Source organism: Orcinus orca, chromosome 9 (assembly GCF_937001465.1).
Source record: "Orcinus orca chromosome 9, mOrcOrc1.1, whole genome shotgun sequence".
In the NCBI taxonomy this organism is placed as follows: domain Eukaryota; kingdom Metazoa; phylum Chordata; class Mammalia; order Artiodactyla; family Delphinidae; genus Orcinus; species Orcinus orca.
The window spans coordinates 54445055-54470563 of record NC_064567.1 but is presented as its reverse complement, the minus strand read 5'-3'; the positions used below and the strand labels follow the sequence as shown (position 1 = coordinate 54470563).

Sequence of the window (25509 nt, the reverse complement as noted above, 5' to 3'; positions counted from 1 at the left end):
TTTTTGAACAGGTAACATATGATCTATGATATGTGTGATGAGAAAGAGGCAGCCACGTGAGAAGCAGGAAGAACAGTATTCCAGGCAAAGGGAAAGGCTAAGTAAGAGGCTCTGATGTGGGAATGCGTTTGGCGTCTGGTTGTACTACAGTAGGCAAGGAGGAGCAAGGTAGAGAAGACATAGGCTGCGTAAGGGATTTGAAATCGTTTTTCCCAAAAATAATGTAAACACGAACCCTTTTTTAGAAATGAGTCTAAACACTACACAATTTTATTATCTTATTATACACAGGTGGGACAAACTTCTGCATTAGGAAAGCCATAGTGATTCTAAATCATGTGTAATTTACTTATTTTTAAATGCATATAGAAAACAAGTCTCAGGTAAGTGCTTAAATATGATTTTGTTTACAAGGAAAAAAAATAGTACAGCATTTTGACCACCTGGAATTCAGAACTGCATTCCGTTTAAACATGAATGGGTCTATGGATACATTATCATCTGGTTTACCTTGTCCAGCAGGTAAAATCTCCAAAGGACTAAGGCTGAAATCACTCATTACTACTGAATTAGTCAAATGACAAAATTTTCTTTAAATTATGTGATGCATTTTTTTGGTATTAGTGCAATCTATTTTCGTAGCACGAGTGTCATATTTGTCATATGTATAAAATACATAGAATGGTTAATAATTTCCTATAATTATTAATATATAAATATAAATATATACAATGAACAATAATTTACTGGAAGATTAGGCAGGTCTGTAAGGTAAAATATCTATGTATATAAATACAAAGATCCTGGGTCACCTGAAATTGAAGGATGTGGATCAAGCATCTGAATTCCAGTTTTGTGAGCAGCTACCGTCATATAATCAAGCTGTGAGAATTTCTAACCCTCTCTGAAACTCACGTCTCTCTCAAAAGTATAGGTTACTATACGTTACTAGGTTTAAGAGACAATGAAACAAGAATTTCTAAGCATCTGGCACACAGAATAAACTCAATAAATTTTAGTGCTTCTCCCTCCCCCCATATATTTCCTCTAATAAAAACAGTAGCATCTATGATACAGGAATTATACTCATACAGATTTCATTTGTACCTCTGAATCAAAATTTTATGGTATTTTTCACATAAGAGATACAGGTAGGACAAAGGAACTGCTGCTAAAGCTCTTTATACATCAAACCTGAATTAAGACCTAGTGTTTCTAATTGTTCTGCTGCCTGGAACCGTCCCATTTTGACTGTCTAGCTCCTCCATCTCAGACTGTGTTTCCTTCATCTCAGACACAAACACGTGCCCAACCGCAGTAAATCACAGTTAATCGCATGTCTTAAATTAAAAGACAAAAATGATGCACAATTGGGAGAAATTGTCAGTTGGTGAATGAGTCTCCCTCATTACACTTCGTGCACAGGATGCATGCCAAGTCTGTGTTCCAGGCAAGAAGCTTCAGTCTATGACACTGAGGTACAACCTTTGTGCAGAGCAGTCTGGTCCAAAGAATCAAATGCTTTAAAACACGCAACGCTGTAATTGCAGCATATATGGAACATTCAATACAGGACTGTGCATAATCATGAACAATTAGAAGGAACCAAAATATTCACTGATGAGGGACTCAATAAAAAGACTAGGTCTTGGCTATTAAAGGAAAAATCTATGCTGTTACAAATGATTTTTTCATATTGAATAACAGGAGAAAATGTCCATGAAATATTCTTATGTGAAAACTGCTTACAAAACAATGTTTCTTTTTTTTTTTTTCAGGATTATATAATTGATGGAAGAAGCAAGAAAACAGAGAGAGAAGGAGGAGAAAGACACTGGGAAAATATACAACAAAAATGTTAACATTTGTTATCTCTGAATTGGTCATACTTTCTAAATTTTCTAATTTTCTAAAAAAATCTTTCTAAGTTGTTTAAAATTACACTTGAATTTATCTCTGAATCTACCGCAAAATGTCAGTTTTAAAGATCCATAAGAATCTTTTAAGGTGAACTTACCTATTATAATAAAAACGTCATCGTAAAATTAAAAAATAATCCCCCAGTAAGCACTTAGATACAATTCTATTATTTCCTTGGTTATACAGACAAAATAAACTTTGTAAAAATGTATTCTATAAATACACAAGAAAATCATGTTCAGCAAAATTAAACGTTCAATACAATAATTTATTCCAACATATACCTTATATTAACATACTAGAAAATAATCATTATAAATTCTTACTAATTTAATAGTAATACCGACAAACTATAAAATATGTTCACAGCAAACCCAACAGCCTTGAATTTGAGGAACTGAAAATCTTCTCTCCTCCACCCACCTACTCTCCCATTATTTTCTACACTGTAATAGAAAGACTTTACATCTAGCCACCTAGTATTATTCTGATGCTAAAACCTGACAGCAAACAACATATACACACACACAAATAAGATGAGAACAAATAAAGTTTTGCAGTATATCACCAATCATGCTAACTTTTGTTTCATTTCAATTTTAGAAGAAAAGAATATAAAAAACCCAAGAGTAGAGTCATTCCAAAGGTACTGAACAGTCTACTAACCTTGAAATAAGAAATAAACATTTCCTGCTCTCTTTTATTTCTCAGGGGGTGGGGTGGGAAAAGATAATCATATTTCGGTAAAAGCCCGTATCTCAACCTCAGGCGTCTTTGTGTCCCAAGGGTAATATTTCCATTCCATTCTTAATGGAACAAATTTCTAATCAGAATATGTATTCAAAAATAATTGAGGCAATGCAATGTCAACACATCATGCTGCCATCAGCGTTCCTGGTGCTGGGAATTGACTTGGCACACTCTGGTGTGACAGGGAGTCAGGGCAGTGCAGACACATCAGACATGATGATGAAGTGAGGGGAGCCAGCAAGGACAACACAACAGCTCTGCTCCTCTTTGGGCACTTAAGTCAGGGTTGGATGAAAGCTTCTAAGCTGTAAGAGGCCAACCGTAAAACCTTTAAGGAAGGGATGACTTTTAATGGATCCAGGCCAGGACCTCAACTTTTAAATCAGCATCAGTGTCTACTTTTATAAAGTTATTGAGAATTTTTCAAACAACAGTCACTTTCAGAAAGGTTAACACTGCCCCTAGATTTTTAAATTATTAAAATCTCAGGACAACATACACTACTGAATATATTTTGTGATGCTCTGAAACAGTCCCAAGGTTTAAATCCAGGTTTCTTCAAGTTTGACAATATATTGGTAGTTGTTGAAGCCGGGTGATGGGTAATGGGGCTCCTTATCGTATCCTTCTACTTTTGACTGTGCTTGACATTTTCATAATAGAAAATGGAAAAAATAGATTTCTTTCAATGTATTTTATATTCAAAATTTTACTGACTTTTCCTTTGGAAATATATGAGATCTGATTTGTGCTTATGATTATTTAATGCTTTAACAAGCAATGTGGATTTTTAAAAAATCTACCAAGTATGATGTTGATCATAAAAAAATTTTTTTTTCACTCCTGAAAAAATGTTACCAGGATCTGGAATGATAGAAGAAGTGCACCTAAACAAATGCAGTGCCACCATCTGCCTGGCATTCTCACAGTGTGACAAAATAGACTGGTAATTAACTGCTTTCCTACCGAAATCTGCCAGCTTTAACTCCCCCGTGTCACTGATCAGAAGGTTCTGTGGTTTCAGGTCTCTGTGCAAAATATAACGCTGGTGGATGTAAGACAGCCCTCGCAGCAACTGAAATAAAAACAACTGAAAAAATAGGGAGACAAAAGTTAAAATCTGAACACAGACAAATGCCAGTTTCTACATACAGTCTGCCAAGTACTTGTGTTTAGTGAAAATGGGTACCCATCACTAAATTTCCTACCAAACTATTTAACCAGAATTTGCATAAGGGTATGGAAATTCCTAATTCATTAAGAAGTAAATCTGAAAATTTCTAACAACCTATTATGTCAACCCAGAGTGATACCTCCTCAGCCAGAAAGATCTATAATCCAATCTGTGTTCTATAAATTAAGCACAATGTAAAGAATCATTTTTTAAATAATATTTTATTTCTTCAGGTCTAAATTGATGCTTGAGACAGAGGAAAAAAAATCTATCCAGAATATTATAAAAAGAAGCAGAATTTTTTACTAAGTTTATGTAAATGTGCATGTATTCAATTCCATAGAAATGACATAAACATGGTACCCAAGGATTCACCCATTAACATGCTTTAAGGAATGGAAAGATAAGATGATTTCAAGTAATTAAAACAAAAACAGTCACATGGTCCAATTATTACTGGATTGTAATTATATTGCTTTTGCATATATGACCATAGAGATTAGGCTGTTGCCTAAAGACAGACAGGTACCTTCACTAATTACAGAACAGACCCATCCTAAAGGGAAAGGAAACACAGAAAACAGAGAAATCAAGAATTCAAGAGCAATGGTTTTATAAGAAATAATTTTAAGAAGTGACTGATGGCCTTCCCTGTTTAGTTTCATATTGGATCCTATCAAATGTTCCCAATTTTGATAACAAAAAATGTGAGTCACTAGGCTTTCCAATATTTATAAAAATGTTTATAAAAAAGAGACTATCTTTAAACAATTTACTTGCCAAAATAATCCTAATTGACATAGTTTTTAAAAATCAATCTCCTAAAACAAAAATAAAAACAAAAGGTTTTTTTTTGCATGTGGGATCTTCCCGAACCGGGGCACGAACCCGTATCCCCTGCATCGGCAGGCGGACTCCCAACCACTGCGCCACCAGGGAAGCCCAAAACAAAAGGTTTTAAGTGCCATCAATACCGGAGTCTATGTAATCAGCTGGTAACAAAATGCAGTTTCAGGGAAATTTTAAATGAATTAGATGCCAAGTGTAGGCAGTATAAGGATTCCAGGATCTTCAAATGGAAAAGACTGGCAACTCCTTGAGGGCCCTGGAAGCTAGCATTTCTGGAATATTTTCCAACTAACTAGGGGCTCTGAAAGCCAAGTAAATTTTTTAGAGAGTGGATACCTTGAAATAACAGTAGATGAATTCATTTCAAAATCTCTGTATGTGATAATATGCTGTGGAGCAGTGAAGGCCTCGGATCATTATTTCCAGAATCTAAGTACCAGAAACTAAAAACCTGTTCTGTGTTAGCCTGAATCAAATTACTGGCTCAAGAACCTCGGGAAGCAAATGTCTCCTGGACTCCTCTTTTCAATCCTTTCTGTGTAGCAGATGGAAAGACTTAACGCCATCACCAGCAGCTTCCAGCCTCGTTCCTCACTTCTAATACCCCCTGCATCCTGAAGCCGAAAGCTTACAATTTCTAAGAAAATCCATATCCCTTCAGTTTAGAAGGGAGAAAGGATGAGCAAATAAAGCCGCTTTGTGTTTTCAAAATCTTTTCATCAATCAATCACAGAGGCAGACCACATAACAAACTTAATTTCAAAAACAAACTGATTTTGAAAAGAAAGTTTGCATTCTGCAAGGTGCTAGCAGAGACTTACCAGACTGCGATTATCTATTTAACCACAGCAACACATCTTAGTTGAACAAGCAATGACACGAAGTGCCAGCTGCCATTCTATGCATCATAGAATACGAACTCATTTGATCTCTGTAATAATTTTAGTGGTGAAGGTACCACTATTAAATCTGTATTAGTGATGAGGAAACTGGGATCAGTTTAAGTGGCAGAGCCAGGACTCAAACCCAACAAGTTTGACTCCAAACTCCATGCCCTTAACCACTCTACTGTAGGAATCTTGGCCAGAACACAAGTAGGGAGTGTTGATATAGAAGCTGCTTCCTCCAACTAACAGGATAAAGTCTAGGCATCTAACAGCATGGCCTTCGAGGCTGCTGAGCTGAGCCCTGATTCCAGCTGGGTGCCCAGGCATCATCACTCTACATTCCCTGACTCCAAGCAGTCTCACGCACGCCCATACGCAGAGCGTACTGCTCTTCAGCCCTTTACCTTTGTTCTTACCTATTCTCTGACAGAAAAGCGCTGTCTCACCTTTGCCTGCTAATCTCCATGTATCTCTTAGGTCTCTCCTCAAAAACCGCTCCTCCCTGGAGGCTTTCCTGACCCTAGGCCTTCCCTCTCCCTACAGGTCTGTGTGAGGGGTTCCTCCTCTGTGCTCCTGGGGCAGCCACTACATCTGTCTATTGCAGTTATGGTATTACCCTATCTCCCTCAGACTGTGTGCCTTAACTACCTTCCTAACCTGGGTTCACAGCTGACACTCATATACCAGTAATGTGATGACTGAACAGAATTTAGGCACAGCTGGACGAAGTAGATACAGAAATAACAGACGCCTGGAATGGGAGTCTCTAGAAGCTAAGGGTAGAAGTGGGTAGATCAAGCAGTCCCAAAGGGCTCTTCTTTTAATACCTTTACCAATTAGTGAAAATATATAATCCTCATGCTAATCCAGAAGCTATTCAAATAGGGTAGCGTATTAAAGAGGATTAAGAAAATCAGTGATAGGAAAGGATGCAACCACACACTCCAACTACAGTTGTATACATGACAAACTAAGCCCCAAACAAGACAAGCAGAACCCCAAACATTGAGTTGGAGCCCCAAACAAATTTTTAAATCTTTGATCAATGCACAAAGTCAGAACAAATCCCCACAGAATAAATTCATTCAGGATTTACTAAGTGTCAACCATGTGCCAGGTGCTGTCATGTAAGAGGGATGCAAAGATGAACAGGATATAAGATGTAGTCCCTGGACTCGAGGAACTCACAGCCCACTGGGTATGACAGACACATAAACAGATAACTACCACCTAAAGAGGTCTGCACTGTGACAGCAACGTGAACTGAGTGTACTGAAGGCACAGAGGAGGGAGGAAACTTGTCACTCTGAAAACAGAATTCATTACACATAAAATTTTAATAGGAAAACAAGCATTCACTAGATGCACAAGATGAAGTGATGTATTATATGACAAACCTCTTGCTGTTCTGAGGGGAAAAATTGAGGAGACCAAGCAAGCAGATCACTAAGAAGACAAATTAAGAAGAAAATTTTAAATAAATGAAAAGAAGACAATATATGAAATAGTAAAATTATCAATGCACCATCATAATAGTAATGGTGGCAAGGGGGCAACAGTATACTTCACTGAAACCATTAGTAAACTTGGTGTTTTAGAAATAACATTTTAATGTGTTTAACAGAAAATATACTGCTAGCTAGGGGTGGGAAGGCCACAAGGAATTAGCACTGAGTTTAATAGAATGTCCCATGGAATATTCTTTGGGAGTGTTTTGAGAAAGGCAAGTCTTGGGCATTTCTTCCTTTAGGCAAACAGGCAAGTATCTAACTTGCCCATGTAAATTTTTCAGAAAGTCACTTCACTTGGTTGTTGTATAAATCACCACATAACAAGCTATATTTGATCTCTGTGAAAACCAGAGGATACTATGAAAACAAGAAGGACCACCAAAGAGGGGGCCACATGCAGAGAAAGAGTAAAAATCAGCTTTGCTACTCACTAATAAAACTTGGTGAACATCAATGCAATCTCAGGTACTGAGAAAAAAGGAAGGGAGAGTAATACTAATTGAAGGCTTACACTCATTTAAAGGCTGTTTTAAGTAATTTTACATATATTTTATAATCCTGTATTTTTCCTTTTCTTTTAAACAAATGAGAAAACTAAAGTTCTAAAAGCATGAGAAACTTAAAGTCATCCAACCATCACACAGCACTTGTGAACTTTCCACTACACTTCATTATCTTAAATGAGGTTGATGCTTACTAAACGCATGGATGGATACAGTTATACACCCAATATAATCAAAGTGCTCTGATTAAGTGAACCCAAGTTTGTAAGCCTCAATTAGCATATTATGTAATGAGCATATGATTCCTGAATGTCTATTTTTGCTACTTAAAATCCTCTTAGAAATAAATAACATGGCAGAAGACAGCTTTATGTCCTGAAGCTGATAAACTAACATATTTTCATTTCTATCTTCTTATTTTTCTACTGTAGTAGCCATAAGGTCTTTCTAAGAATACCTTGTCCCCTCAGGATATTCTATTCAACTTTATAAAAGGAGATATCTTCAAATCCTACAGTATGATCACTGAAGAGTTATACTCTAGTTCGAATATGTTCACTTTTTGCAATAAGAATCCCCATGGGAAAATGCCTTAAATAGCAACGATACGATGAACAGGGACACTTTTACCAGCAGCAGATCTATCTATAGCCATGTTGTCTTGCCATCCCCCACAGAAAGCAGCTCATATTCTCAGGGCTATGGCATATACTTCTTGGGAATATCCTTTAATACTCCTTCTATTCCCTTCTGAAACTCTTTAGACTTTAAGTAGGTAAAGAATATAAAGATAAGGCTTTTTATCAAAACATTTAGAGCAAGCTGGTAAAAAGCACACACACACATCATTGGACTTAATATATTTGTTACTCAAAAGAATTATTGCCACTTGCAGTGAGCAACAAATTTTATACTCCTCCACCCCCGTCAAAGTCTAAAGATGTATGATCAGATGCTCTTTGTCTCAATGCTTACAGTCATGAGATTTCATGAATGGTCTGAAATCCAGGCATTATTTAATAAATGTGGTTCCATTTAATATGAGACTAAGCACAGTGAACATCTTGCAGATTTTCCAGGCTTGGGTCAACTATCTTCAAGGGATGTCCACGGTCTCTTAGGGCTTATTAGAGTGATTAGCAATGCACCCTATGCCTTATGGCACAGCAGCAATTCTTACAAAGAGAGTTAGTTAAGCTACTTTTCTGTCACCTGGGGACCAAGTTTAAATCTTTGTATCTTAGGTTTTTCATCTTAAAAATGAGATTGTCTCAGACGCCCTTAATATTCATTCATGCTGTAAAACTGTATCCTTTCATTTTACGAATAACAGAAATAGAAGGGACTCTACAAATTGAGCAGCTGTAATAACTGCCATTTACTAAATACTAGTATATTAAGCCTTCCAACACTTCTGCTAGGCAGATACTATTATCTTTACTTCACAGATAGAGAAATAAAGGCTCAGAGAAACTAAATGAATTGGGAAAAGGGACCCACAGCAAGTGTAGTAGAGGTAGTAGAGATAGTTCCCATTTTTGTCTTGCTCTGACACCCACAATTTAAAATACTGCTACCCAAAAACCATGTATACTATTTGATTAAAGTAGTTACACATTGTGTGAATCCAAGGCTAGAAAATGTGACATTGGCAAATAAACCAAAGTTGTACATGGCTAATACATGCTTCAGATAATATGCTCCATGTTTAGCACCACATCATTTAAAACTCCACAGGATGCACAAACATTAAATTACTCATGCATCAAACTTTCTAGAAATGAAAAATAATTAGAAAATTTGAGTCCTCAAAATATCTACTGAATGTAAAAATACATTAAAATATGCATCAGATAATGATTTTACTGCAATACTAGGTCTTCTTCAACTTTCAAAAGAATGATTCAGTCCATTTAGTTGAGTTTCAAATTTGCAAATACCTAATGCAAATATCAAATCATAATTTGTAATACAATGTACATAATACATTTCCAAATAGTTTATATTTTACAAGACATCATTGCAATTTTATGTGTTGAATTTTTTAAAAAGAATACTAAGAAGGTTATATGGAGATATAAGGGAGATAGAAATAAAAGCCCAGATAGTAAAACATTATGGTATAATTTATTTGTCACTTTGGACACACTTGACAGTATTAAGTGTGCTACTGGGATAGTGTAAGACACAAACATTCATGACAGGGCATCAGGTCATAGATGTGTCCTTTTTTGCCCTGTACTACAGATAGATCTGGGTCTTAGAAAATCTGAGTAGTAAGGACAGTTTGTCTTGCCACGTTTTGCCCTTTTTGAGTTCTTTCATTTAACTTTCTGCTTCTTCATTCTACTCCCTCATAAGTCTTAGATATGGAACATGTTCCACCATTTCTAAATAATGTAACAAAAATTTAATTTTCAATCTCTATGTTATTTATACATTAATATTCTATTCTTAAAGATGATAACTTTCTGGAAGGGAATAACTCAAAAAATAAGAGTTTCAAATACTTGGGCAAACTCTTGGGAAAAAGCTCTTGCACGCTTTCTGTGATCCTTAAGTTGGCCTCCCATTCTGCCCTCTCCTCCTGCCTCAATACAATGGTGGATATCAACAAGGTGTTGCTCTAGGCACCGAGATGCCCACAGTGAGCAAGTTGACTGGAGCCATGGGAACCAGAACTGGGATACTTACAAGGAGTCAAGTGGGGATTGTAAAACAGATCTGTGTTTTGCCATGTTCCTTGAAAGAAGCACATTAGCTTCTTTAGTATGTTAATATAATAATATGTAATATTATATAATAATATACAATATATTATAATACTTAGTATACTAATACTTAGTAGATTTCCAAGTTATTAGAGTTTGTATGTATGATGAAGAAAATGGGGAGGGCTGAGGATGAGAAACTTCCATTTAATAAACTTGGTCAGCAGCCTAAAATTAGTGTTAGAAATATTCCTTACCTGAGTAGAAACAAGATGATCAAATTTAAGCTACTGGCTTTAACAGTTGCCCAACATAATTTTCCAAGAGAAAAACTGAAACACTTATTCCAAGGAAGTCTAATAATATAATAATATTAAGTATACAACTGACCTTACTGATAGGCACTTTTTGGAACCAAAAAGAAATAGCATGAAATACAAATATTTGTTCAACTTCATTTGTGAATGTATGCAACACTCCCCCAACTACAAGCCATTCTTTTTACACACAATGAAAAGGAATAAATAGAATTTAAAACGGTTTTATTGCCTAAAGTAACACCTTAAACACTATCAACATGAACTGTCTTAATATCAGTTGATAAGGCCAATGCAACTTTTTTTTTAAAATTGAGAGAGACAGATGCAGACTGAAAAACTGACAAAGGTGACGAATCTTGAGTGTAAGAGTCTTAGAGAAAGATCACTTCTGCAAGCTATACAATAGAGAAAAATATGTTTCATATGGAATGCAGTAAAGACTCTGAGTTTGATAGGTATGATCAATAAACCTCTCTCTCTCTCTGCATCTTCTTAGAGAGATCTCAAGTAACAGGGATTTATATATTAATGAGAAAATATCTATGAAATGTACTGGCTACTCACATGAAGGCTGAACTTGTCTAGGACTTTCAGAAAAATCCCTGAAAGTGTGTACATACTCTGTTACTCAGCTAATTTCCCCCCTGGGTCCTCATGTTTGTCTTGGAAAACATGCAAACAAAAGGGTTGAGTGCAAGATCCATCTTAAACGGGAGAGAGGCAAGGTGAATGGCTTGAAGCTTGAAACCCAGGAGGGTATCTGTCCTATTTCCACTGGATACCACCACCCCTGCCCCACCAAGCTGGGTAATTCCATCTAACAAATAAAATATCACAGGGCATACTTCTAACGACTATCTGTATTTCATCAATCTTTGGGGTGATTTCTTTTCAATCTGGGTTTTAAAGCACCGCTAGGAAAGAGTGGGCTGTTCAGTTAGCTGCCTTGATTCCTTTGTCTGATTCAAATCATTAACAAGCACATCAGCAGATGATGCCAAGCATACAAAAGACATGTTCTAAACAACGGAACGCATGCCCCACATCTTAACCAGAAATTCACTACTCAGGCCCTCTCTGAACATCCAACACAATATGAATTGACACATGAATTTCACTTTCTTTTACTGTTAATCCTTCACTGTCTAGATATGGAAAATCATTTTGTTATAACAAAAATAGGATGAAAAGGCTCAAAAGAAAACTGGACAGGTGCTGAGACTAGGTGTCAAATTTTTTAAACACTCTTGAATGGCTCCATGAAATAACCGTATTTCCCAAAATACAGAATAATGAAAGGCTCTATAATATTCACTGTAATGCATAGTAGGAAATCATTACCAGCTAAATGAGAGTTCTAACGCAAAATATGGAGAAAATCAGGTGTTATCTGATTTTCTATCTCAACATTAGAAAGTCTCATTCAGGAATCAATTCTCAGTGCCATCTGTATGAGACAGTCTTAATTTGGCATAACATTATTCTGACTGTTATACACCTGCTTGTTCTTGGAAAAATAGCAATTTTTCAACCTTAATAATCCTCATATCTTTTTAATTAATATAGATATTGAGATAAAAAATAAAACTCAGCTTTATGTCCAAAGAATTTCAGATACTTCAGAGAACAAGGCAGATAATTCAGAATTACTTTATTTTGGATTACAGTTCTTTAAAAAAAAAAAAGACAAATGTTTTTACAAAAAAATCTTCTAGGAAAGTCATTAAGATGACATGGCAATGAAGATAATTACATAAAAACATAGGAAGACCCAATGTCATCATGGTAATAAGATTCAAGCACCTATATTTCTGGATATGAGCTGGAGACAGCATCAATTAATCTTTCTTTTCTTTAATGAACCTTAATTTTCAGTCTCTCATGCTTATCACTTTTTAAAGAACACATGAAAAGCTGAATGAAAGAGGGAATTTAGACTGTTATGGTCATTTTTTAAAAAACTGATCAATCTGTAAGTCACTGAGAATTATAAAATGAAGAACTCCAATACAAGTCTGCCTTCAACTCAGCTATGACAGTCAAAACCCAAGAAAATTCATAGTGAATGGTTTGTAAAGGGGGCAAAAATGAACTACCTTCTGCCCAAAATTCTAACCAGTTTCCTACATACCAATTATCATGTTCTAACAATTGGCTGTTATACCTTTAATCATCATAAATATTTACAACAAGGCCAATGTCCTCAGGCTTTCGATTCAGGCTTTAAATTGTCCTCTAAGTAATTAACTGCTAAAATTACCCATTTGTCTAAAACTGATATAATACAGACCATTAGTTAATAGTGAATATTTATTCCAGAAGGCCATACTGAGAACAGACACATTTTGTAGGCAATTAAAATAGCAAAGTGATTACAGCAATTTAGTTAACATTGACAATTTTTCTTATGAGTTTATTCCAGTGCTTACACGGAATATACAGCATGAAAGATAAAACTTTAACAGATGTTTTGCTGGGATTTAATACAAAATTACCATAGACTAGCCTCTGCTTTACTATGAAATCATGAGTTATGTACTCTTTCAATTGTTCTTTTCTTCCCCCTCATTCTTCAGTGATGCATCACCTTTGTAACACTTGCAAGTCTACCTGATTCACAGTAAAGAACAATCGCCTCAATTCTCAGATGCGTGGCAACCCACCTTTTCACAATAAACAAGTATATATGAAATCTAAACAGATATGTACATTTTTATAATCCAAGATGAATGTTTAAAATATTTCCATATACTGTCATGCTGCATAGTGATGAAACCAAAAGTCAAAACTGTCAAATCTAGAAGCAAAAGGACTTGATCGCTATGTTTTCCTTCTGTTTACCATAATAAATATTCAGTATTTATTACATTCCTATCCTTTAATGATCTATGAACTATTTAACCAAATGCAGAGCTTCAGAGTTATTACAAGAACATGCTCTTTTAAAGATAATTGCTTATCTCACCTGGTTTTCACATCTTACATTTATAGAGAACCATTACAAGGTCTTATTTTAGCTCAACTGTTGTTGTTTTTTGTTAATCAGCATCTAGCACAGCATTATGAACAGTTGTTAACTTAGTAAATATTATTCTTACGTTCTTCATTTTGCATTCATCGATTTAAGTGACAAGAAGTATCACCACATGAAAAAAAATGTTAATCCATCACACAGAAATACCCATGGGACATCTGTCACTATGTCATAGTCAGACTTCTTTGAGAATAATTTCACCTGCAGTGCAGATCCTAAATGTAACCCTGGAGGAGTGCACTGTCTCTAAGCAGACAAAACTGTGAAGAAAAGCCAGTGCATGATTAGCTGAGTGGCCTCCCATGGAAACCAACATGGTAATGAGGGCTGTTTGCTTTCATGCACTACAATTCAGATGCCAAAACACAGGCATTAACAAGATGCATTCTATTTTTTAACTTCCCATACCCTCAGAGAAGGTATAAAAATTATCTTCAACATGAAAATGATGAAAAACCTATGTGAATGAGTACATATAAAGTCAGGTAAACAGGCTAATTACTGTAATTTAATATATGAATCATGCAATGTAAGGAAAAGAACATTGGACAAAGAATCAAAATGCTCTTTGACAAGTTCTTAATCTCAATGATTCTGATCTTTATATAAAATGTGGCAGCTGAAATGGATGACTGCTTTAGGATGCTAATCCTGGAATGAGCCTGGCTATAGCAGAATCACTTAAAGAAGTGTTTTTCTAACTACATCAACATGTAATATTGATTACATATTACATTTTATAATATTACATATTGATCGTAATATTGTACTGTATTATAATCATGTAAATGTTATTTACAGCTGAGCCATTAAGTTTTATATGACTACTTTCTTCCCCTGCACAATAATTGTTTTTCCTGGTGTTAGTAACTATCTAGTTCTTTTGTTGGTTGGTTTGCTTGCCTTTGTTGAATTTTCTTTGTGGTTATCACTAATTCGACACCAAATTCTTCTTCCATCTTATAAATCTGCTCAAACACATTTGGTATTCTATCTAACCCTTTCATCTTCTTAGAAATCTCTCCTGGAGACTTCTGACCTGCGCCAATCAGACTGACTGGTTACCCTTTCAGCTCGATGCACAGTTGTTATCCTGGGATTCTTTTCATCATTGTCTTGAGGATATCCATCTCTCTTTTGTGGTAGCCTCTACTACCTGGTTTCCTTTTCTTTTCTGCTTTGGTTTACTCCCTGAGTTATAGTGCAGTACATCTTCAAGTAGCTTCCTGAGAAAGGATGCAAGGTATGCAAACTTTTCGACTCCTTGAACACCTGAAAATAATTATCCTACTCTCACACTTCATTGATAGTTTGTATAGAATTGTAGATTGGAAACAATTTTACATTGGAATTTTCAAGTTGTTGTCCCACTTCCATCTCCATTCCAGTGCTGCTGCTGAAGTTTAACACCACTGTAATTCTTGATCTTTAGTAGTAAACCTGTTCCCTTTCAGCAGGATCTTTCTTTGAAATCAGTGTTCTGAAAATTTGCAACAATAAATGTTATCATTTATCTATTATCATTAAATGTTCTGGGCATTTAATGGACCCTCTTAATCTTGAAGTTCACATCCTTCACATCTGGAAAAAGTATAGTTTAATGTTTATTGCTTTAATGACTCCCTCCTCTCTATTTTCTCCAGTCATTCAGATGGTTGATCCCCTGGACTGGACTCTAAATTTTCTGATACCTTCTTTCTCATGTTTCAGATTTGTATTTTAAGCTCTATTTTCTGGCAAACTTCTCCAACTTTTTCTTCCATCCATTTTTACTGTTGTTTTTAATTTCTGTCATCATATTTTGAATTTCCAAAGCTACTTCATGTCCACTAATTTCTCCTTTTTAAAAACAACATAGCATTGTGTTTTATAGATGTACTATTTTCTTTTACCTCTTGGAGAATATTATTGATAATTTTTTTGAAGTTTTCTTTCTTTCTTTCTCTGTGTAATCAATGCAAGCAACTTTGCTTCCTCTGAGTTACTTATTTGTCAATTGGGGTCTTCATTGTAGAATCACCTAGATTCTTTAGGTCTGTTCTCTTGGACTGATCAGATTCTCCACAAAGACGCTTACAACTTTCTACCTTGAGGCATGGGTCTGATACCTGTTTTCTGAAGCACCACAGTCCAGGCCCTGTCTCTCATATATATATATATTAAAGTTTTACAGATGACTCTGCTGTGGAGCCTAGTTTGAAGACCTCTTTGATGATGACCAAAGTTTCTTGCACTTAAATATTCCAAGCACTGAGACAATCCAGTACATTTTGGCAAAACCTCAAAAAGCCAAGACGTCAATAGGTATGGGGAAATGGAAACTTATATACCAACACCTATCACTGCCTTTCAGTTATTCAGAAAGGTATAAAAAGAGGTAAATCACATCATGCACTTTTGGAGGCAAAAATGTAGTAGAGTATCAATCTGTAACCATGTGAAACAATTTCTTAGTGAGAGTAGTTCCTGCTCCATATGACTAATATCTAGACTCAGTGTTGGCATCATATCTAATTTCTGTGACATTATTTATGCTAACTGCACATCTCATTCACCAGTGAGTTTCCACCACACCTTAGGAGGTATGAGCTCCTGCAGTAATAAACCTTGTTTAATGCCCCAGTACAACCTGAACTTGAAATAGGTAGCAAACACTAAGTATTTTAAGTACGAGGAATGATCGTAGGGTGAAAGAAAAGCTTGCAAAACTTGGGTAACAGCTGTTGAAACACAATTTCAAGGAGTGCAACCTAGTAACTGAAAACCAGTAACCTAGAAGCTCAATCTTTCCATGACCATTAAGAGATTAAGGAAAAATAAAATGTAACGGAGGAAGCAGAATTTACAAAGGCTACAAAAATCACCAGTGATACTGGCAATGCTTTGTGGAATGAGCTCTCTTTATTTCACCAACAAACTTGCCCATAACTCATGATACACAGTGTTGGTGAAAAGACCAAACAAGGATAATGGAAATCCAGTGATGCCATGGTTTTTTGAAAAGGCTCAGGCCAGCTCTTTAATCTTAATCCTGTCACTGAATTTAAAGTCTGGAAATCAAATTTAGCTCAGAGTAGCTAAATTTCCACTGAGGCTGGTAGGCCCTGGGCTTCCACTAGCTGGCCTCTCTACAGATTCCCCAGGCTAAAGTGGGAAAAGGGGGCGGGGAGGGGGGAAGGAACTTGGAGATTGGAGTTGACACATATACACTATTGATACTATGCATAAAATGGACAACTGATGAGAACATACTGTATAGCACAGGGAACTCTACTTAATGCACTGTGGTGACCTAAATGGGAAGGAAATCCAAAAAAAGGGGGCTATATATATGTATGTATAGCTGATTTATTTTGCTGTACAATAGAAACTAACACAACATTGTAAAGCAACTATACTCCAATAAAAATTAATTTAAAAAATAGATAAATAAAAATAAAGTGAGAAACAGGAATAAGGATGTACTGTACTGTTGATTGTGAACCCAATCAACCCTAAGAAGAGAACATTAAATGTATAAATGAGACAATTTGAGATTTTTTTTTTTTTTTTTTTTTTTTTTTGCGGTGCAGTACGCGGGCCTCTCACCGCTGTGGCCTCTCCCGCTGCGGAGCACAGGCCCCGGACGCGCAGGCCCAGCGGCCATGGCTCACGGGCCCAGCCGCTCCGCAGCACATGGGATCCTCCCGGACCGGGGCACGAACCCGCGCCCCCTGCATCAGCAGGCAGACGCTCAACCACTGCGCCACCAGGGAAGCCCCTGAGATGTTTTAATGTTAAAAAAAGAATTATGTATTAATTATAATACTAATGTTTAAAGTTAAATTTGAACATGAACAAGATTAAAAAACAAATCTCTTCATCTGTTAAAATTTCTTGCCCAATCTAACCACTAAAAAACTACCTATGTCAATGGATACAGATTTTTAAGAAAAGTGAATAGTCAAACAATTTAAAAGAAATCTAAACAAAACAAAAAATCACAACAACAAAAAAGGAGATATATGAAAAAATCAACAAATACTGTAATACCATATTGACTCTATTACTTATTTTAAAAACAATGTTTTGTCAGATTTCCTACAAGTTCCTACATTTTAAAATTGTACAACATAGATGACCACCATAAAAACCCTCATTATTAATTTCATATTAAAAAGCACCTATAATTCATTAAAGAAAAAAACCAACCCAATAGAAAAATGAATATATAAGAACAGGTAACTTGTAATAGCGGAATTACAAGTGGTCAAGAGACATGAAAAGATGCTCAATGTCACTAGCAGTCAAGAAAATGTCAACATAAAAAATATTTCATTTTTATTCATCAGAATGGCAAAAACCTAAATGACTGGTTAGTCAATCCTAGGGAATGTAGAGAAAAACAGTCCTTCTGTAATTTACAACCTTGTGGGCAAAGGTTCCAGTTAAACTCATTAAAACCGACATCACGTCTCTAATTAATAAAGAAAACCCATTAACTAGATATTCAAAAGAAATGAGTATAAAGGTTTTATACTAATATCTACTCTAGAATCATTTTTAATAGGAACATTTTGGAAACAACCTCAAGATCCATGAATAAAGAACAGTTGCAAATTACGGTTTATTCATACTATGGAATAATATGCAGTTATTAGAAAGACTGAACTACATAGTCATGTATTGATTTTAAAGGATATCTATGACATATTCTAAGAGGAAAAAAACCTTATACAATATATATATATTATTTTTATAAAGCAAAATGAAATAAACACATGTAATACCATACGTGCAAATATATCTCTCCTAGCAAAGGGAAAAGTACAGACGAAAAAATATGCCACATTGCAAGAAAGGTGCAGATAATGAATTGGACGAAATGGAGACAAATAATTTTACTTCAAATACATTTATAAGTTTAGCCTTCAGATAAACTTTGGTATCTTCTAACTCCCCAACATATGCCAAGAAAGAATCTCCTGTTTTAAGCTTGAAATTTTTGGACAATTTCCCAAGATGGTTGCTAGGTCAAATCTTAGAAAAACTTAGCTCTTTTTATACAAAGTAATCCAATTTCTGGTAAAAGAAATGAAAAAAAAAGCAGTAGGAAAAACCATTTTTATCTGTTTGTACAAACAAGTGAAAAATATGCACCATGAATTCACCACAACACTGTTTTGGATCATAATAGTACTTTATCTTGAAACCAATTGGTATTGCAGTATGGAGCTCCAAGCTAGAGCTACTGGAGATTCCCCTCTTCTGAAAACAGTGTTATGACAGGATTCCAGTGGATTTTACTCATTACTGGCAAATGTTTCTCCATGAAGAAAAAACAGGATAAGGTCTAAATAATAATACCACAGTGAAAATATTTAATGTCAAAGCATGGCTTCCAATGTCAAACCATAGCAATGACTATGGTTCACTTCAATATTACTTCTCTTTACACAATTTTTTTAAGTTATAGTAGAGAGATTAGATTTTCGCTCAAAACATGCACATGAAGAATGCTAACCCTTGACTTAAAAAGATCTTTTCCTACCTTCACATTATCTGGATGCAGCCCCCCAGGGTGCTTGTCCATGTACTGACATAAATCAGTATGCTAGAAGAAAAACGGAAAAATGTATTAACATCCCTCTGGCTGTAACACAGTGAATCAATATTTTTTTACTTCAAAGTCATCATCACTTTCTGAACAAAGCAAATATAAGGCAAGTTGGTGGATTTTTTAGTGTATGCAGTTGCATGCTCCTCCGCCCCCTGTTTTAACCACAATCGAATCATTATCTTTGCCTCTAGGCTCTGTCTTACATTAAACATATCTGTGTATTAGAAGGAATTCATATCCACAACTTTTTACTTTGTTAAATGCCTAATTTTCTCCTCATTGAACATACATCTCTTAAATGGAAAAAAAAAAACCCTACCTAAAAATACAAGCCTTAACTTAAAAAAACTAAAGCACATACACACACACAATTAACCAATCCAATTACAATTTCAATTATCTTGTATTTTCCAAGTGGAAACGCAGGTTATGATTATTTATGTTATATGAGATGAAAATACTACAAACAGATCATTACAGTAAAATTAATCATTGGTTTTATTTGAGTTTTTCATAACTATATTCACTAAAAAATAATTTTCAGATTCTCAGAACTCTTGAATATATTTGAGAAAATATTTATTTACAAAACTTTATAAAGATTTACTTTATAAATCAATACAAATACTTTCAAAATTATAAATTAAGACAAATACATCCAGATATAACTTAAAAGGAATATCCCTAGATAGCAACTTATGCTGTTATTCCTTCATATATCCCAAGCTCAATTTGCACACAATTATATATTTTCTTTTTAATGCTTTTTCTGTTTATATTATGAGTTACATAAAACTTGGAAAAAAACACGTAGAGTTGCTATATAAATTTTTCTAATCTTATTGGAGGATACTGTAAGATTTGTGACATTGAAACATTTAATCATTCTGTAAAAGCCAATGATCATGATTATTCATGCCCCATTATCAGGCTTCAATTATTCAGGAATAATAAGTTTTTGATACCTTCAAGAACCTGTACCATGGCTATAGCCATGATGACAACAGTTCAGATTCCTTTACTGAGTTTTTATTGCATGCCAGGTGGTAACTCCCAAGGATACAAAGCAGAATTTAGCATTCATTCATTATTCATCACGTATTTCTTGAGTACTTATTATCTTCCAGGCACTACACTAATCACTAAAGGCATAGAATTCAATGAAATAGATGCTGGTGGAAAAAACCAGGCATGTCAGTAATTACAGTAGCGTATGTTGTATATTAAGAACAGTACTGGGTAATGTTTGAGGACATAGCAGGGGGGGAACTTATTGTGGTCTAAAGATTTCAGAAAGGCCTCCAGAAAGCATTACTTGTAAGTAACACCTGAATAGAGAATGAAAAAGGTCAGCCAATGGAAGAACAAAGGGAAAGAAGATGGGACAGAAGAAATGCTCTTAGATATATTTTGAGACAATGTTGCCTTTATCTTGCACCACACCCAAGGTGTTTAGCTTCCAAATGAAAGTCAAGTTCCATGAGGACAGAAACTACATTTGATTTGGAAATTATTGTCTCTCTGGTCCAGTCAATGACAGCAAAGAAGAACTAAATAAATACAGGTGGAAACAGTTTTACATATAGTATAGCTCATTAAAAATGAGCCTAAAATATAATTATAATGGGTTCCATGGAGTTTTTCCTGACTATATAAAAGTTTTATTTCATGCATTTAATTAATTGAGGACTGATTTCTGGATCCCAAACTGCCACTTTGTAACTCCATACAATTAACCTCTCTGTCCTTTCAACTAAGGCTAACACCTTCCCTAGAGATTTCTGAAGAACATATAAAATAGTACATGAAGCACTGACATATATACACTACCAAATATAAAATGGATGGCTAGTGGGAAGCTCCTGCATAGCACAGGGAGATCAGATCGATGCTCTGTGATGACCTAGAGGGGTGGGATAGGGAGGGTGGGAGGGAGGCTCAAGAGGGAGGGCATATGGGGATATATGTATACATATAGCTGATTCACTTTGTGTGCTGTACAGCAGAAACTAACACAACATTGTAAAGCAATTATACTCCATAGATATTAAATAAATAAATAAAACTAAATAAAATAGTACATGAGAAAGCAGTTTTTAATCAATAGCATGATACACAAAAATAAGGTAGTATTTAAGATACTGCCCATTATACAATAAGACCCATGAGGGGAAAAACTGTAATTTGCTCATTGCTTCACACACAACAAATAAAGTGGTAAATAGAAAGTACACCCAATCATAACAATAATCATATAGCCACATGTTAAAATTCCTATTAAAAATATATATTTTCAGTTTACAAAACAAAATCAAACTCACACAAGCTAAATATATACAACAAAAAATAACACAAAACCTGAAAATAAAGAAATAATACATCATATTATATATTACACATTTACATTATTTACGTTTTAGGATATTTATACTGGTAAATATCAATAAAAAAGCAAAAAATCAGCATATCAATATTAGACATATTAGAATTCAAGGAAAAAGTACTAAACATTTATGCACCTAGCAACATGGCATATCACTATGAAGCAAATATTGACCAAAATAAAAGAAGAAACTGAAAATTTCACAAAATCTTGAAGGGTTTAGCTTACCTCTTTCAAAAACCAACAAATGGAATTGACAAAAAAATAAGAATTCTATAAAGGATATGAGTAACACAGTTAAAAAGCATGTTTAATTTTGTGCCCAATAAACTTACGCTACACATGCTTAAAGAAGTGGAATGGTGTTGGGGACAACTTTCACCATATTTTATACTTGACATAAACGTATTAAATGCCGATTGTGCATAAATAAATAAGAAAAGTCTCTGCTCGCATAGAGCTTACATTCTGTGGATTTTTACATACTTGTGCATTACTGTAATTTTTTTCCAAGATTAAAGTATTCAAGCTTTTTGTTTAAAAGTAAACAAACAAACAAATAAAAAACCCCACTAAACTATGAGGAAGGAAACATATCAGTAATGGGGAAAAAAGCTCCTGATGCTCATGGTACACATGACATCCTTCCGTGTATGTATGCATGCCCAATGACAGTGTAACATGAATTAAAGGAAGGAGGCCTCTCCAGAAATGAGATCTTGGGAAATTTAATAAAGATTTTTCCAAACCTTTTAAATTTTAAGATTCATATTTCCTTAGCTGTATAGCATGAAAATGTGTGTATGCATACACGCATGGCTATCTCTAGCTGTGTAGCCTTAGACAGGTTATACAACCTCTGTGTATCAGTATCTTCATCTATGTAATGAAGATAATCCTAGTATACCTACCTCATATGGATATTGTGAAAATTAATAAGTAAATATCCATTATGGTTTTACTACACTGCCCAGTACATGGTAGATGCTACAGGTGATGATGATGATGATGATGATGATGATGATTTTCTGTAGTGTGTTTAGAGTAGGAAGGGATATTTGGGAGGACTGCAATTAAAAATGGAATGATAAATACCATCAGGAAACTGGAACTCTTAGAAGTAACATTTCATCCTTATATATGTGTTCTTCCTGTCTACATGCCCAGACATTCTCATTCAAACTCCACAGCTCTCTGCACACAACCTCTGAGACTACTTCTAGCAAATACACCATTAACCTCAGATTGCTCTGGGTGATTAGGGGCAAGAATCTGGAGAATCTCAAATGGAGGAAGAGACAAGAGGTAGTACAAGGTCTTATTTTTATACCCTAGCAAACTTCTGTTCTACCTGCATTAAAAACTGTTTCTTTTCCCTCTCTCTTTTTTAATACACAGTACTATGCCTGGAACTGCATTAGATGTGCCTAAATTACAAATTTCATCACATCTCTTCTTTCTTTTTAACTTATCTCCTTAGTTCAACTCATTGGCTTATGTGACCTTTATGATTTGCACTGGTCCCGAAATACAGAACTAAACTTAACAATAAATGCTGGGAGGTACTTCTCTGTCATTCCATTTTTTAAAGTCATCCTACACATACAAGTTCTGAACAGAAGGCCCCTATGGCACATGACCAACAGATCACTATCCACTGATGAGACACAGATAATCTCAGGTCCATCTGACTTCATCTCTATTTCTTGTTCTAACACTAAAAGGAGTATCTTTAGACTAGGTGCCTGGTGACTATAGATCAAACCCAGTAACTCTTCCTCCTCCAATCTCTATCTTGGCTCTTGGCTAACATCGCTTCTTTCCCTCACTACATTACGCCTCACTTCATCTTCCTACACCCTCTTATTCACTCTATCACTGCTGCTGTTCTTCAGGGGAAGGCCTTCAGAAGCACTTGTGTCTGACAGGTTTATACCTGAATCCCTAAGAATACTTCATCAGTCTTCCGTGGAGTGCATGGTTTTAAACGAAGCTATCAAGTGTGGCTAGATTTGCAGACCAAGAAGAGGAGTGACAGTAAAAAGGAGCTGTTAAGGTTCAGTCCCCACACTTGCATACATTTCTTTCAAAATCAAGTTCCTCCTTCCTCACTGTTGATTACCCATCAAGTAGCATTTATTTGAGAATTTACATAGGTGCAGGAGTGTTTCAAGGGGAAGGAATCTGAAGAACGTATCTGAAACCATAACACCCTAAACATAAACATTCTCTGTAAAGGAGCCACATTTACAGTTTAGGTTTCTCCATGTTGATTTCATTACTCTGTGGCTGGATCAATTTAGAAGGCAGGAGACAGATCTCTCTTCGTAAAAAGGCAGGATACAGAAAGACCACAAAATATCGAAAAGACTTCTTACTCATAAGCACTTTCACACAGTAGAATCTGTTAATTTCAATCATATGTAGACCTGAGAACTGCATGACTAACAGTGCACAGCCATGAGTCTTAAAGAGAAAGACATAAAAGGAAATTACAAAGATAAATTATAGATATGATGACAATTTCAAAACAGGCCTGAGTGGAGAACAGCCCTTCAAAAGAGTACCAGGAAAGAAAGTCCAGCCAAAGAAAAAGATGAGAAACTAGCTGGACCATGACATTCACCTTTTCATATTTTCCACTCTCCATTCCTTACTCTTTTTGAAACTGACTTTGGGTGAGGGAAAAGAAGCAATATACTGCCACTGAAAGCCACTGGTAAAAAGGCTCTCTGAAGACCACAGAGTCAGAAAAGCTCTTGGACATGAAAGTTTACCCATATTCCTGGGCAGAAACAAGTATAAGTCAATTATTAAGTAGGCTTCATCATTTAGTATGTGCTTATGTTTCTTTTTAATCAATGTATCATCCATGAAGTGAGGTTTTCCAATTTTTGGCCCTTCAAATGATCAGACCTCTTACTCAAGAGATATCAAGTTCCTCAGAGAAATTATGCTTTTGTATTAGCACTGGTCTTCAGACTGGACTTTTCTCATTAAGCAGGAATCTAAATAGAGCCCCTTCCCTAAAACATGCATTTTTTCCAGTCTCTTATGCTAAGCATGGTGTCTACAATATTTGTCAGCTAATTTTGATGTTTTTCAGAAGCACTGACAAAATATGACATTGAAAATAGCACAGCCCTATTTTCCAGCATCTAGGCTAAAAATAAGGCTGTCTTTCCATGGGGATAACCATCAGAAATCCTCATTTTGCAGTTATGTTACACACAGCCTCCACATTCTTTACTTCTTTTCATTTAGTTTTCCATTTTGACAGCAAGAGAAGAGTCAGTATATTCAGGCTTAGTGTAATTTTTAAAACATTAAAAACAAAACTGCTTCGCAAGAATAAGAATATGGAAAGATTCCAGAAGATAATAAAACTAATTCTGAATTTCTTTCTTCTTAAGGAATAGGCTTATTTTATGAATAAATACCAAGCCTCGGCTATACTTTTATTTTGAAATTAATGAAAAGACTTATAAAACAAAAAACATTAAGTGAAAACACGTGATTTAAAAAAAAAAGATGGGATATGTTAAGAACTAGTTGATAACATGTACAACTTGAAAGCATAAAAATACAGAGCCCGCCTTTTCCGGACTGACTTTGATTGTTTAAGGAGCTCCCTGGTCCTCATCTCAGTTTGATTACACTCCAATTTCTTCCTTATAATGAGTAAGTGACCCATTATAAAAAACCTTTAAATAGTACTCTGACTGGTAAGAGAGCAAATCAAGAAATCTGCAAATATCTAAAGGACAAGAGCAATTATTTCCACTCTTCAGTGGTACCACACGGGGTCCCAAAATTAATGGCAACGATGGCAACTTTCGTGTCTCCAAGGCAGCAAGTGTGGCAGACG

General features: G+C 35.3%; 1 protein-coding gene across 6 annotated transcripts in view; it reads right to left on the bottom strand.

Annotated features, from left to right (window-relative positions):
* CDK14 (cyclin dependent kinase 14) overlaps window positions 1–25509 on the bottom strand; it is a 711364-nt gene that overhangs the window by 277242 nt on the left and 408613 nt on the right. For all 6 annotated transcript variants that reach the window (XM_049714769.1, XM_049714770.1, XM_033420532.2 and 3 more), the window contains 2 exons: window positions 19190–19252; window positions 3637–3760 (listed from right to left, as the gene is read on the bottom strand). In XM_049714769.1, coding sequence (XP_049570726.1) covers window positions 3637–3760; window positions 19190–19252 — 187 coding nt within the window. The remainder of the gene's footprint in view (window positions 1–3636; window positions 3761–19189; window positions 19253–25509) is intronic.